Source organism: Oryza glaberrima, chromosome 2 (assembly GCF_000147395.1).
Source record: "Oryza glaberrima chromosome 2, OglaRS2, whole genome shotgun sequence".
Taxonomy (NCBI): domain Eukaryota; kingdom Viridiplantae; phylum Streptophyta; class Magnoliopsida; order Poales; family Poaceae; genus Oryza; species Oryza glaberrima.
In genome coordinates, this window is record NC_068327.1 from 5,896,094 (window position 1) to 5,910,335 (window position 14,242).

Below are 14,242 nucleotides of genomic sequence, written 5' to 3' on the forward strand. Positions count from 1 at the left end.
CTCTTTTCCCTATCAGGCCGCCCTCCTCTCCTCCTTCCTCTTTGGGCTGTCCATTTCACGTTCCTCTCTCGATCTCCTCTCTCCCTCCCTCGCCGACAGGTGGGACCGGTGACCCCACCTGTCAGCTCCTCCTCCTACCTCCGGCCTCCTTGGGCCGAAACCGCCATGGTCACTGCACCCGCCCCACGCTGCCGCTTCTTCCACGCCTCCTCGCGCCCTCTCTCTCGTGCGGGCCCGGTCGTCGCACACTACTCCACCTCTTCTCCACATTTCCCCAAATTCTGGCGCCTAATCGAGCTCCACTTCGCCCATGTCGTCGCCGCCCAAATCCGCCTCGCCCCAGCTCCCTTTCACCCTCCCTGAGTCTATAAAAACACTCCCCGCACCTCCCTCTCATTTTTCCCTAGTTCCCTGAGCTTGTCGCATCTCCTATGTACACATTGGTCTGCAGGCTGCAGCAGCGGCGGTAGCAGCAAAGGCAGGGATCCAACTTAACAGATGAAGTTGCATGGGCTTGTTCCTCCTATTCTTTCCTCCTAGCCACTGTCGCTGTTCTTCATGAATCATGATCTCTATTTTTGTTTTATACTGTTTCTTGTAATTAATTCCTACTCGCGGTCTCTCTCTTCCTAGTCCCCCATTTTTCTGGTATACTATTTTTTTTGTTTAGGGGTGCTCTTTAGTGAATTACCTGTATCATGGCTTCATGGGAGCTGGTTCGTGTAACATGAAACAGAAAAAAAAAGGTAATGTTCGGCTGGTTTAACATTTTACCCTATGTACTTTGTGTAAAATATGGATCCGGTTTAGCTAATCAAATTCAACCTCAACAAGAAGGGAACATCCCTCGTATATATAAAGCATCCTGAGAACCCACAGTAAGGACCTATGTGTGTAAAAAGGTACAAAATTTTCTATCTCAAACAAGGACAAAGCGATGACTAATTTCTGTGGGTTTTATCGTCGGATATGCCGATCTTAAAGCACGCCCAATGATTATACAAGTGGAGGAAAACGGCCTTCACATAGTTTCAGTAGGAGTCAGCAACCTGTCAAAAAATAACTAGCTATAATAAATGAACAGTTGTTAACAACTGTCGCTAATTGTATAGATGGAAAAACACTTCACCTTTACAAGCTGAACCAGTGTATCAGGTTGCTGTCCCGCTGATTCACTATTGGTCAGGAGTCAATACTGCAAAAGGCAAGACAGTCGTTAGAAAACATCAACAACTCATGTATAGCAAGCACAAATTTTGCTCTCATGTTCAAACTGTCTAAGAAAACTGGTCAGACCAACAGATTAACTCGAATACCAAAATGAAATTATAACTGAAATTATCCCAACAGATTAAACTAAAGGATATAGTCCAGAATAAACACTTGTATCCAGAAGCAGGTTTTCTTTCTTTCTTTCTTTCTTTCTTTTTGAGGACACCAGCATCAAGTTTTCATTATGATCATTGGTGCACTGGGAGGATAAACGAGGACGAAAAAAAGGGTTTTAGGACTGTACACTTGCTCAACTACAGCTTTTATGCTGATGATTCTTCGTTGTTCGTACCCCACTGTTCCTCGGTATCATTTCCGTTCACAAGGACAGCACCATCAGTCGAACCATCAGCTTCAACATCAACCTCAACAGCATCTTCTTGGCTCTCTTCTACTCCATTTTCCTCAATAGCCTGATAAGCATGAAGAAAAGAAAATATAATGAAGAGCAAAAGATGCGATTTTATTGAAATAATGATCACTTTTAAAGATTGGTGATAAATATAGGACCTCGCATGCAAAAAAAGAGATCAGTTTAGTAGAAGTAATTTAACATCTTCAAATAGCTACCCACTATTTAACAATATTTTTTACAACTCTTTCCATAGGAGTGATACCTCGTGAGTGTCATCTCCATTTTCATCTGGCAGCACCTCCTCTAGATGTATATGCATACTTTTGAAAGCTTCCACCAGAGTCTCATTGGGCCTCTCAGCATGGATAATGTACTCCTCAGCTGGTGGATAAATACCCCTATTCAAACAGGATTTCATCAGAACAATAAAGAAAAACAATACAAATGAGCACCAACATTACTTCTATTTATTTTACTATATGTGTTCAATTGAAGCTAAATATGATATTCCAACCCCACATCCTGTACATGGTAGAGGACATCATTCTTATTTCATCAGATGCTTTCAATTAAAGAGAAGAGGAAAGCAAACCTTGACGACTTGTCCCATGCATGGAAGAGAGAACTGGTAAAACTTTCACAAAAGAACATAGTTTTTACTTTTACGAACATACCTTTTGGGCGCGACATTAGCTTCTACATTGAGAGCAATTTGCCAGTCTTCAAACAAGTTTGGGTACTCGTCAGGATCTGCCAATGATTCTGCTGCTTTGGGGTTTACCTATAAAGATAATGGCATGAGAAGGAAAAAAGGCATGGTGAGATAATAAAACACATAGCTCCTACAAATTAAACAGTGTCGCGTAAGTCTGAAAATAAGAACAATACTCTAGCACAAGATAACAAGCATGTCTTTTGGTTAGTTTTTTCATGCTAGCTTAGATAATAGACAAAATGCCCTTGATTTATCAGGCACACAAAAATTAGATGGGGCATTCTGCCTGTTAGGACTGAAACATCACTAAAAACCATCAGTATTACCACCAGAAAGGACTGAAACATCACTAAACATCACTAAAAATCATCAGTAATGCCGAACAGAAATTTCATGCTTGAATATGTAACTTAGGTTGAAGAGACAAGTCACGCTAAAATGTGAGCAACTGAGCACGATCTAATACAGGTGTGCAAAAGATTAAGCATGAGAATAGGTAGAAAAAAACAAAGAAATATTGTAGGGGATAGGGCAGATGGTACCTTTTGGAGATCCTTTTTCCATAATGTTACAATATCAGGGACTTTGCTCGGAAGATAAGATCTCGACATCAATGCTGCTTCTGGTATACGATTACTGTATAGAGAATATAACGTGATCACCATAAAATAAAAAATATATTTTCTGAATAAGCATTGTACTATTAAATAGGATAGTCTTGGCAAATGGCAATACCTTTCGATTAACAACTGAAGGCATTCTTCAAGTTTTCCTAGCATGAAGAAACAAAGGAAAGCAACATTGTTCTTCCCTTGTTCTTTAGCCATAGATGTTAATTTTGTTAGCCCTTCAGCATCACCAAGGGATGAATACAGAAGTAATAAACCACTGAGGTCCATAGCATGTAGAAGACACTCCTCTGCCATATCAAGCTGCAGAAAGTAATTTACACTTGACAGGTTAGAATATGGTGCACTCTTTTAGCCAGTTTTGTATCTAGGCCAAGGCGTGGAAACATAGCATGGCAAAGTTATTAAATTGCAGGAATTCTACTTAACACTAAGATGATAAGTTATTTTTTTACACGCAGAACTCTGCCATCAAGCATAATTATTGTTTTGCATGCATAATTCTACTTTGAAAAACTACTACTCCTTCCATTTCATATTATAAGTGGTTTTGACTTTTTTTTAAATCAAACTTCTTGAAAGTTCAACCAAGTTTATAGAAAAAATATAGCAACACTTATAGCACCAAATTAGTTTTATTACATCTAACATTGAATATATTTGGATAGTTTCTTTGTTATGTGTTCAAAATATTGCTATATTTTTGTATAGATTTGATCAAACCTAAAGAAGTTTAACTTAGAAAATAGTCAAAATGACTTATAATATGAAATAGAGGTAGGTTCTATAATTCTAGCATCATAGCAACGACCAAAGCGCCTTCCCATCAAAACTGCAATATTATCTCTTCACAAATGCCATTGTTGAATTATATACTTCTTCCGTCCAAGAATATAATCATTTCTAGGTTGTTTAGCAAAGATTAAAGTTGAGGAGACAGTACTTTAGTGCCCTCATTTAATGAGAAGGTTGGGGTTGAAGGCTGGTTGGGCCTAAGATGGGAAGAAATTTAAATGAGGCGATTGATTTTACATATGTATTGTAGAAATGCTTATATTCATGGACAAAATTCAAATGCTTCAAGTGCTTATATTGTTGGACGGAGGGATTTATTTCTGTGTGCTCATAATTATTAAGTTACACGGTATACTGGTACTAATAATCAAGAAACTAAAATGCCATGGCAGAACAGTCCCACTTCATTAGCACAATATATATTGACTACTCATAGAAGATAGTAACTAATACATCCAACAGCTGTACCTTTCCGGTTGACATAGCTAACTCTCCTAACTGCCTCCACTTGGACTCACTTTGTGCCTCAATGGCAATTGCCTGAAAAGCAAATAGTTAAGAACATTTGAACAAAGACAAAAACATTCTTGGAAATGTGATAAATAAATTAATCATCTGTGCCTTTGCAACTTCAAGCCGACCAAGCTGCACGGCCAAGTCAAATCTGTAATTAGAGTCTGTTGCTATCTCAAGGGCTTCTTCCAACATGCCCCGTGATTCCAAGAAACGTGCCACACTGAAAATAAAAGGGTTATCTTCAGATTCTGAGGCCTGAATTGCAGAGTACAATAATTAGCAGAACAGGGGGCACCTGTCATGTTGTTCTTTTGGTATAGATGGTAAAAGAGCGTTTGCACGATCGAAGTCTCCACGCATTACAAGTGTTTTATACTCAATCATGGTAAGGAGTAAAGTATACCCCACAACACTGCAGTAAGAAAACAAGTTAACCTCAGAAGTTCATTGTGGCTTCAGAATATGATACGATACCAGATAACCAAGACTCACTTAAATTGCTTGTCAATAAGATAGACACGGCTTTGGTTAGCAAGATATCCCAGTAAATACATTTGCCGATCCAAGTGAAATAAGGTTGTGACCTGTAATACATCGAATAGTTATACTACCCCTGAAAATTAAGGGTCTAACCAAATCATATGTGACAATGTATTTTTGATATAATGAAAATACTTACCTCTCCTCCTACACAGTAATTAAGCCGTGACGAAGAATTGTTGTAGATAAAACAATCACCAACCCATAGGCCAGTTCGGATGCGTTCATTGATCTCATGGAGTAGTTCAAAGGCATCTTCCACACCTTCCTCGCCAACTGAACCCCCTCCATCCAAATGAGAAGAAACTACATCCCTCTGGAAGGTATAATTTTTGTGTTATAGTTACATCAAGTAGATGTTACATCATTGAACTACAGAGCCAACAAAATGCAGAAAAACTTACATTGTACTTCAAAATGTAGAATGAGGTGTCACTTGCAATTGTCACTAAATCACCACTATCGGCCCAATAGAGATTCTACAAATAAGAAAGCGGATCCTATTTAGCATCATAATATTCCAAATGACACGCAAAATAAATTTGAATCCATGAACAAAATTACTCACTTTCACATTGACATCAATTCTGCGTATCATCCTGCCCTCTGCCCAGTCATGGAAGCAAATAAAATCATTTGTACACATAGCCAGCAATACTCCACCAAATATACGTTCTGCAGAAAATGGTGGTCTTATACTCTTTCTCTCCTGAAATAGATAGGTTTTATCATCATACTATGTTTTCAGAAACCACAGTAAAGGAGATTGTTGTGATAAGCTTGGCAGCTGGCTAATAAATATAAGTAACAAGTTGACCCTGAAACAGTAGAAGAATAAAGTGGTTCATAATGCCCCTTACTCAAATCACATTTTACAGTGCAAAGGATATTACCATTTGAAATATAATATGTTGGCACGAGAGGAATATAGGAGATCATATTGAGTATTGATCAGTCTACCCAAACTATTATAGGCAATATTGCTCACTCCCATATCCCTATCCAGAAGGAGTTGGTCATTTACTGATTTTATATATTCTAAAGAAAAACAAGAAACAAACTAACTTTATATTATGAAACCTTCAGTTATATTAATAAATTGTAGATGATTTTTAATGGATTTTCTAATTGGGATTAGCCAAATGTGAAAAATGATTTGAAACAATGGATATGTTCTTTGAAGATTGATGGTGGTGATTTATAAATGTTCATGAGATATTCATTTTTTTATTATATAATTTGTGGTTTCCTATTCAGGCTATATTTTTTTGAACTATTTGCAATTTTTTTTGGCAATTTTATACTAATTTCTATTGGAATGTGCACAGTACTCCAGGTTGTCCATGAAATGTGCACACCCAATAAATTTTTCTAGCCCACACATTGCATTGAAGGACCCCTACTCTGATGTACAAAGATAATTAAAAGAAGGGACAGTGGTAGTACAAACCTGGAAATTTTTACTGTATATCTTTATCCTCGACGTGCTTTCTCTGACAGCATATTCTCCATCAACTGACCAAACAAATTCAAGTGCAGACCCGAATGATCTATTTCTCCATGCTAATGCAGTGTAGATTATGTATTCTCCATCTCCACATACAACAACAAATCTCCCATTCGGATTGTGCCTTAAGCTCTGAAATGAATACACTATAATTACTATAATTACTAACATACACTATAATTACACTATACTAGATTTGAGATTAATTTAATTTTACTACAACAACAGAATCTCCAAGGTGTGTTTAAATAAAACAACTCACCAGTGCAAATGTCAAATAAATTAACATATTAAAAATATTTCAACATGCATGGTCAAATGGTGTATACATGTGACTCATGTAATGAATAGGAAAAAGAAACTCAAGCAGAAATTTGGGACTCATTTGCAAGCATCAAGTTGGTTCTGGTGGAAAACATCACTTGATCACTATGCGAATGATGCATTCATTTAAATAGAAAATATGAACATACTTGTGGATAAAGATCACAGGTTCCCAACTCCTTCACAGCTAAGGGTAAGCGCTCACCATCTGCAATCTGAAAAATAGAACAGGTTAGGAAACATGACGTATAAGAAAGTATTACAAGTTTTCAACATATTAGCATGGTGAACAGAAAACCTCATTGTCTGCACCAATAGTCTTGATATTAACAGTTTGGATTTCATTATGTTTTGACCATATGATTTTTCCACTGCTGTCCATGCTAGCAACAGGAACTTCACGGCCAATTTTTATCATTATTGTCCCTTCATCATATCCGATCACAACCCTGCAAAGGTCAAGTTTTTTCCCGTATCACTAAATTAACTTGAGAAGGAATAAGTTAATGAAAACATGAAAAGAAAAGGGTTTCTGTCAAGAGCAAACTATGGAATAAACTGTTTAGCAGACAAGGAATAAATGTTATTGCTACATTGGGAGAGAACTATGGAGCAGAGAACATATACGCTAAACTAATCAAATCTTTATACTTTGATTCATTTTGTGTGTGGGGAACTTCAATACCACATGAATAGGTGATATTTAGTATCACGGCACTTGATATTAACCGTAAGTCCATAGCATCCGAATAGTAAGAGTGTAGTATTTCCATTACCTTCTTGAACCCTTCATGTATCCTAAAGCCCACACTCGCTCAAGGCCATAGTTAAGAGTGTTCTCAAGCCTGTAAGAAGTAAGCAACGTGTTATTCCTGTCTACAGTAAGAATAAAAGGCCTAAAACAATGATTGACAAAAATGGAACAATCCAAAGCAGTCTTCCAAAAAAGAAAAAGAAAAGAACAAACCAATGCACAGAGATAAGAATATCTTGCCAGGTGCCAACTAAGCATAAGCATATATAGTAAACTGCGACGCAAAAGTGAACGTTTGTGGCATGGGCGTGATGTGCATCCTGGTCGCACCCCTCAAAAAATGTTTATCTATATCCTGGTGTAGAATGCTACTCCCTCCGTTTCACAATGTAAGTCATTCTAGCATTGCACATATTCATATAGATGCTAATGAATCTAGACATTATAATATATATAGATTCATTAGCATGTATATGAATGTGGACAATACTAGAAAGTCTTACATTATGAAACGGAGGAAGTAGTTTCATAATATGGCAAGAGAATCTCCTTGTTCTCAACACCACAGGAAAATGGTAGCTTCAAATTCTCTGGACACAGTGCTTCACTTCAGAGATCACCAATTGTTAGGAAGTAGTATAGTTGAATATTTTCATGTTTCCATTAACTCCAAATTCTCTTAGTTTAACCCCCAACCATCACTACCAGGTCTGATACCAGTCAGGACAGGGTTAATAGAAAATATTCCTCTTAGTTAGTCGTACTTCAAGCTGTAAATTGACCTATATTGTTACTAAAATAGGACTGAGTTGTAATACAAACTTATGCTATAGGCGTAAATGTAACACTTTCACTCAAAAGCTTATATCTAGATTAAAGACTGTAATGCTGCATCAATCAAAATTACATGGCTAAATAATAAATTACTAAATGCACAAACTAATTCCAAAAGAAACAAGGACATGGAGACCAGAAACTACACTTGTAAGGTCATCAATAGATATGACACACCAATGATTATTTAAGAACCAGATTTTATGCCACCGAACAGAGTTTTTATTGCCATCAATAGAACATCACATCTATGAGAGTAACAAGTACATGAATTTATCTCAAAATTCAAACTATGCATGAAGTATCCTATGAGTTCTATTATAGGGGGAGAGAGCAAGAGAACCTGTAGGTAGTAGAGTGCCACAAGCGAACTGTCCCATCCTCGGAGCCAGTAAGTATTATAGGTAACTCCGGATGGAAACAAACAGCAGAGACATTATGTGCATGTCCTTCAAGCGTTTGAACACAGCTCTTCGTTTGATAGTCCCAAACCTGATTCAACGAAGTGTCTCGTAACAGTGTCCAATATACTCACACGATAATTCACTGCAGATGGCATACCTTCGCGGTTTGATCATCAGAGCCTGTAATTAAGTATGGGCGATCACCACCAGTAAAGTAATCAACACAATTGACACCTTTTGAATGGCCATCTAATGTGAAATTAGGATCAGGGGAACCAAGACTCCATACCTGAAATTAAATAAGGGCACCACATTCAAATCCAGACCAAGAAATGTTAGAAATGCAAAAACTATGCCAAGCAAATGTAAGGAACAAAATCACAAACCTTTACTGTGCGATCAAGGGAAGCACTAGCAAAAGTATTGGTATCTTTCGGGTTAAATGTGACTTGCATAACATAGTGAGAATGCCCCTCGAAGATTTGAGTGCACATCCAACCCTTATCCCAATCCCAAAGCTTGATCAGCATGTCATCAGATGATGACAGCACAAAAGGCTGGGTTGGGTGAACAGCCACACACCTGATGTAATCCGTATGAGCTTCAAAAACCTTGACCTTATCCATCGTATTGTAATTGTACACACGTATGAACATATCATCGGCACCAGCAACTATCCATTGTTTCCGTGCGATAAATTTAGATGACCGAACTGAAATGGGGATGATTATATTAGCAAGATGGTATATCAAGGAACAGAAGTAAGCGATGACGTGGGAAAGCATACCTGGTAACTCTGTGACTTCAAATGATTTCACCATCGTCTGGGGATAGATGAATATATTATAATCAGTTTAACAGTAAGAGTAACTATACTGAAAATATGTATGTTTCTTTTTCCTTCTATCGATTTCTAGATTTTACTTTTATGTTTTACCTCCTCCTCCTGTTTTATTACTCTATACAGTTTGCAAACCTTTTTAGAAGTCACAATTATGTAGCTAACACTCGAACATCTGAAACAATCATCTAGAAGTTCATTGACTCCTTGTTACTTCTGTTTTGACCATATCCTTTCTACAATGCATTGAAGAATTCCTCGCTAGGTTTTAAGAATTCATTCATTCATCACTATGCTTACCCCCCCCCCCCCTATTTTCTCCGGAACAACTTACTATCACTGCATACCATCAAAGTTCACTACTACAAGCACACTAAATCCAAATGTAACTTGAATTTTACATATGGATGGGAATATCCATTTTGCAGTACAAAAGCTCATCGTGCTGGTAGTAGATAATCATCATCTCATAAAATTCATGAAACTAGACAGAAAATGACGAATTAAGCTACTGTGAACAGTCACGTACCTGCGTCTGGTAGTTCCAGATGCAGACGCTCCCTGAATACAGACTCGACAAAATCCTGGCATTACACCGGAGGAAGTTATTCATGTGACTTTGAACAACACAATCATTAGATCCCTAGCACCCCCAAAACCCAAAACCATGTCACCCGCACAAACTTGCCCACTCACCATGGCTCGGTCGGATGCAGATCCACGGACTTGACCCTCTCCGACCTCTGCGCGAGCTTCCTCTGATCCAACCATCAAACAGACGATCACTATCAGCTAAACAAACCAAACTAAGCTAAGCGGATCCGAGGGAGACGCGCGGTGGTTACCTTGATATCCAACCTGAGCGGCTGCCAACATTCACAGCCATCGCCAGTTCGCCGCCAGAGAAAAAAAATCACAGGAGAACACGAGCGAGAATGCAATCACGTCAGTACGCAACAAACAAAAAACCCCAGATCCACGCGGAATTCGACGCTCCAGCCACCGGATCTCGGCACGCCGCGGCGAGGCGCGGCCGTCGAACGGTTCGCCTCGCCACACCGATCCCCCATTCGCGGCGAAACCTAAACAGCGCGAGCCTGGGGGAAGGCGAGAGCGAGAGAGAGCCGCGGGGGGTTGGGGGGGGGGGGGGGGGGGGCACGTACCATTGTGGCGCCCGCGACGGCCGGCTACGGCGGGGACGCGGCGGGAGAGGGGGGTTGTGAGGCCTTCGTGGGTGGAGGGGCGCCGGAGTGGAGAGAGGCGGCGGCGCGAGGCCTCGTTTTCTCGGCTCTCGCGGTGTCGCCGGCGGGGAGGGGGAGTAGGACGCGGCGCGGGGAAGGAGGAGGGCGCGAGATGGGGGAGAAGGGTCGGAGGAGGAGGAGGACGGTGGTGGGCAAACGGGTTAACGGGTCCCGGATGTAAGATGGCATGTGGATTGGGGATTTGGGGGTCTGTTGACTTCGGCCTCGTGGTTCCGGAAAAATTTTGGAATAGAATATTAAATATAGATAAAAAAAACTAACAACAAGTTTAATAGTATAGCCAACTAGTAGCTACAATTTATCTATAGCTAATCTAATAGTTCATTCATACAATAATTACATACTACATTATTAATATCTGGTCCCACTTATCATACACACACTGCATCTTGGAGTCCGTGCTACAGCTGGCTACAAATCTGTAGTCCGCTGCTCTTCTCTCTTCTTATTTATCTCCTTAAAATAAGTTTGCAGCTGGCTTATAGCCTGCTATTGTACCTGCTCTAATTGTGCGGTTTGCATAAAAATCACGAGACGAATCTTTCAAGTCTAATTAGTCCATGATTAGTTATTATGGGTGCTCTTTTTTTAAAGGAAATGTGTAGGGTCATAGTATAATCATACAAATTTCAGGGCCATGTTTGATTTAGATTATTAAATAAATTATCGTTGCATGTTATCTACTTAATTAGTTAGATGGTTAAATCAAATATTTTTTTAAAGAAAAGACTTTAAATATCATAGAACTGCTGATCTAAAAAATGTAGTAGAAGAAAGTTTTTTTTTTCAAAAAGCATATTTTCAAAGTATAGAGCAAATAAACATGTGCCGATAATCCAGTAAATAATCTGGAAAAAACAACGCAAAGTTACAGATATGTTGTTAACAGCGTGTCAGTATTTGAGAACGAAGGGAGAGGCTTCTTTTGGTAGTGATGAAGATGAGGATTAAATACGGGCATGTAAAGCGAAAGAAGTCATGTAATTAAATTTTAATTATTTTAAACTAAAATGTGGGTTTATCTAATATATTTTAAAACAACTTCTACACAAAAAATTTTCGTACAAAATACATTGGCCTTGTTTGATCCTCCGGGCTATTAAATCACCCTCTAAAATCTTGCTATTTAGGATTATTAAACGTAGATTACCGACAAAACCGATTCCATAACCCCTAGGCTATTTTGCGAGATGAATCTAATGATGTATATTAATCCATAATTAGCGGCTGATTACTGTAGCATCACTGTAGCAAATCATGGATTTATATATCTCGTTAGATTCGTCTCGCAAAATAGCCTAGGGGTTATGAAATGGATTTTGTCAGTAATTTATGTTTAATACTCTTAAATAGCAAGATTCCGAAAGTGTTAACGGAAACTAATGCAAACTTTGTATCTTAATGGGAAACGAACGTGGCCTAAAGATAAGGGTGGATCTACAGTGTAATGACCAGTGTCAGACGGCACCGATGACTTTTTGCAAAATTTATAGGAAAACTGTTTATCCATATATTATACCACCATGATCTAAGTATAATTAGCATACTATAACACCAATAGACACGTTATGACACCAACGAATCAATTTTCTGGATTCATCATTGCCTAAAGATCATCATTGTATCTATCCGGGTAAAAATGTGAGACTCTTCTAATGAAGGAACATTATTGTCTAAGTTTATGCATCAAGTGACTTTATGTCCATTATCCTTCATGGTTTTGAAAATGTGAGACAGATAAATGTTTCCAGCCTTCATGGTTGTGAACTTGCCGAAAGGAGATGGCAAAGGAGAAAAAAAAAAGATTTTCGACGGAATAATCATATACACGACCTGAGGCATTTGGTTACAGCGGACTGATAAAATTTTCAATGGAGCATACAGCACGGCGAATCAGGTGGCGGATTCCATTCCATTATGGCAATGTGCAAGGCAGGGAGGAGGTCCAGTGGCCCTGTTCGTTTCTAATGAAAATGGAGGATAAACTTTTGGATTAAAATGGCACGTTTCGTGTGAAAACTTTATATATAAAAGTTGTTCTAAAATATCAGATTAATCCATTTTTTAAGTTTGTAATAATTAAAACTCAATTAATCACACATTATTAACACATCGTTTTATGTGAAACACTTAATCTTTATCTTTATCTTTATCTTAAGAAAAAAGTGCGAATTACTGCCTGAACTATCATGGTCGTCTGAATTACCCCCTGAACCACAAAACCGGACATTCTTCACCCCTAACTATACAAACCGGATGAATTACCCCCCTCGACCCAATCCACGGTGGTTTTGGTCTACGTGGCGTACACGTGGCAGTCCAGTCAGCGTTTTTTTAATTAAAAAATTATGGAACCCGCATGTCATACACTTCTTACTCTCTCTCCCTATTATGTCTCTCACTCTTTTCTCTCTCGCACGGCGAGGACGAGCGCGGGGACGGGCGGTCGGCAAGGTGAGGCAAGCGCGGCGGCGCGGATGTCGGCGCGGAGGTGGAGGAGGCGCGGACGGCAGAGGAGCGTGGCAGCGGAGCTGTGTGGCGGCCGAGGAGCGGAGGTGGCAGAGGAGCGTGGCAGCGGAGCTGTGTGGTAGCGGAGGAGCGTGGCGCCGAGGATGTTGGCGGCGCCCTTGGCCTCCCGGTTGTGGGCGAGCACCTTGGAGCCCTTGGACGCCGCCGCGTAGTTGTACTCCCCGCCGCTTGGCTCGAGCCGGTGGGCCGCCGCGCCGTCGGGGACGCGGCCGTTCTCGGCCTTGCCCTGCAGGATCCGGTTCTGGAACTCGTTGAGCTCATCGAGCGCCGCCTCCGCGGACGATTTGCCGCCGGTTGTGTTGTTGAACGGCTCCAGGCTCCGATGGTCGGTTTCCTGCTGCAGCTCCGGGGTGCAACGATGGCTGGCATGTCGACGCGGCCGCGGAGGCGTTATACTCAGTTGGGAAAATGTAGGCCTCCAGCGGCATTACCTTGCAGTAGTTTTCACGCATTCCGTCCTCGACGTCGTCATAGAAATCTACAAAGAAGCGATCAATCAAACGCCAGGGTGACATGACATTGATCGATCCATGAGAGGAGGTGGATTGTTCGTGGGTACCTGAAGGGTCAGTCTGGCTGTGGAGGAACTGGGAGCAAAGGAGGAGGAGGAGGAGGAGGAGGAGGCACCAGACGGAGAAGACGACAGAGAGGGACACCTCGCGGAGGCCGCCGTCCATGGACAGCGCATCGGTCACCGGCGAGTCGCAGCCGCTGTTTCCTCCGCCGCCTCCTTCTCTCCTCTTCTTGCTCATGCATGCACCTGCGCGCGCCTTCCTCCCTGCTGCTGTGCCAAAGCGCTAACCACACCGCTGCACGCTCTCACCACAAACCTTGCCTCTGCCTCCGCCACAACTGACTCCGCCTCCACACTCCTTCACTGCCTCCGCTCCTCCGCCGCCTCCGCTCCTCCGCCGCCACACAGCTCCGCCGCCACGCTCCTCCGCCGTCCGCGCCGCCTCCGCCTC

General features: G+C 40.7%; 1 protein-coding gene and 1 pseudogene across 2 annotated transcripts; both read right to left on the reverse strand.

Annotated features, from left to right (window-relative positions):
• Positions 1–805: 805 nt before the first annotated feature.
• Positions 806–10,878, reverse strand: LOC127761597 (coatomer subunit beta'-2-like). 2 transcript variants are annotated; one of them, XR_008015279.1, is made up of 26 exons: positions 10,650–10,878; positions 10,332–10,352; positions 10,183–10,244; positions 10,016–10,070; positions 9,433–9,469; positions 9,032–9,357; positions 8,803–8,934; positions 8,585–8,733; positions 7,430–7,498; positions 6,952–7,102; positions 6,803–6,868; positions 6,273–6,461; positions 5,391–5,531; positions 5,227–5,301; positions 4,962–5,138; positions 4,775–4,866; positions 4,578–4,694; positions 4,388–4,502; positions 4,235–4,306; positions 3,078–3,274; positions 2,885–2,978; positions 2,302–2,408; positions 1,890–2,025; positions 1,517–1,685; positions 1,130–1,195; positions 806–1,049 (listed from the first exon to the last, which is right to left on the reverse strand). XR_008015279.1 is itself a non-coding variant. In XM_052285909.1 (26 exons), exons 1-25 carry the CDS (start codon positions 10,650–10,652, stop codon positions 1,176–1,178), a joined length of 2,724 nt encoding a protein of 907 aa, XP_052141869.1. In that variant the 5' UTR covers positions 10,653–10,878; the 3' UTR covers positions 806–1,049; positions 1,130–1,175. The 2 variants fall into 2 exon arrangements, 1 of the variants encoding a protein (XP_052141869.1); XM_052285909.1 differs by having other exon boundaries at positions 1,565–1,685.
• Positions 10,879–13,146: 2,268 nt separating this feature from the next.
• Positions 13,147–14,029, reverse strand: LOC127761698 (uncharacterized; annotated as a pseudogene).
• Between the last annotated feature and the right edge of the window lie 213 nt (positions 14,030–14,242).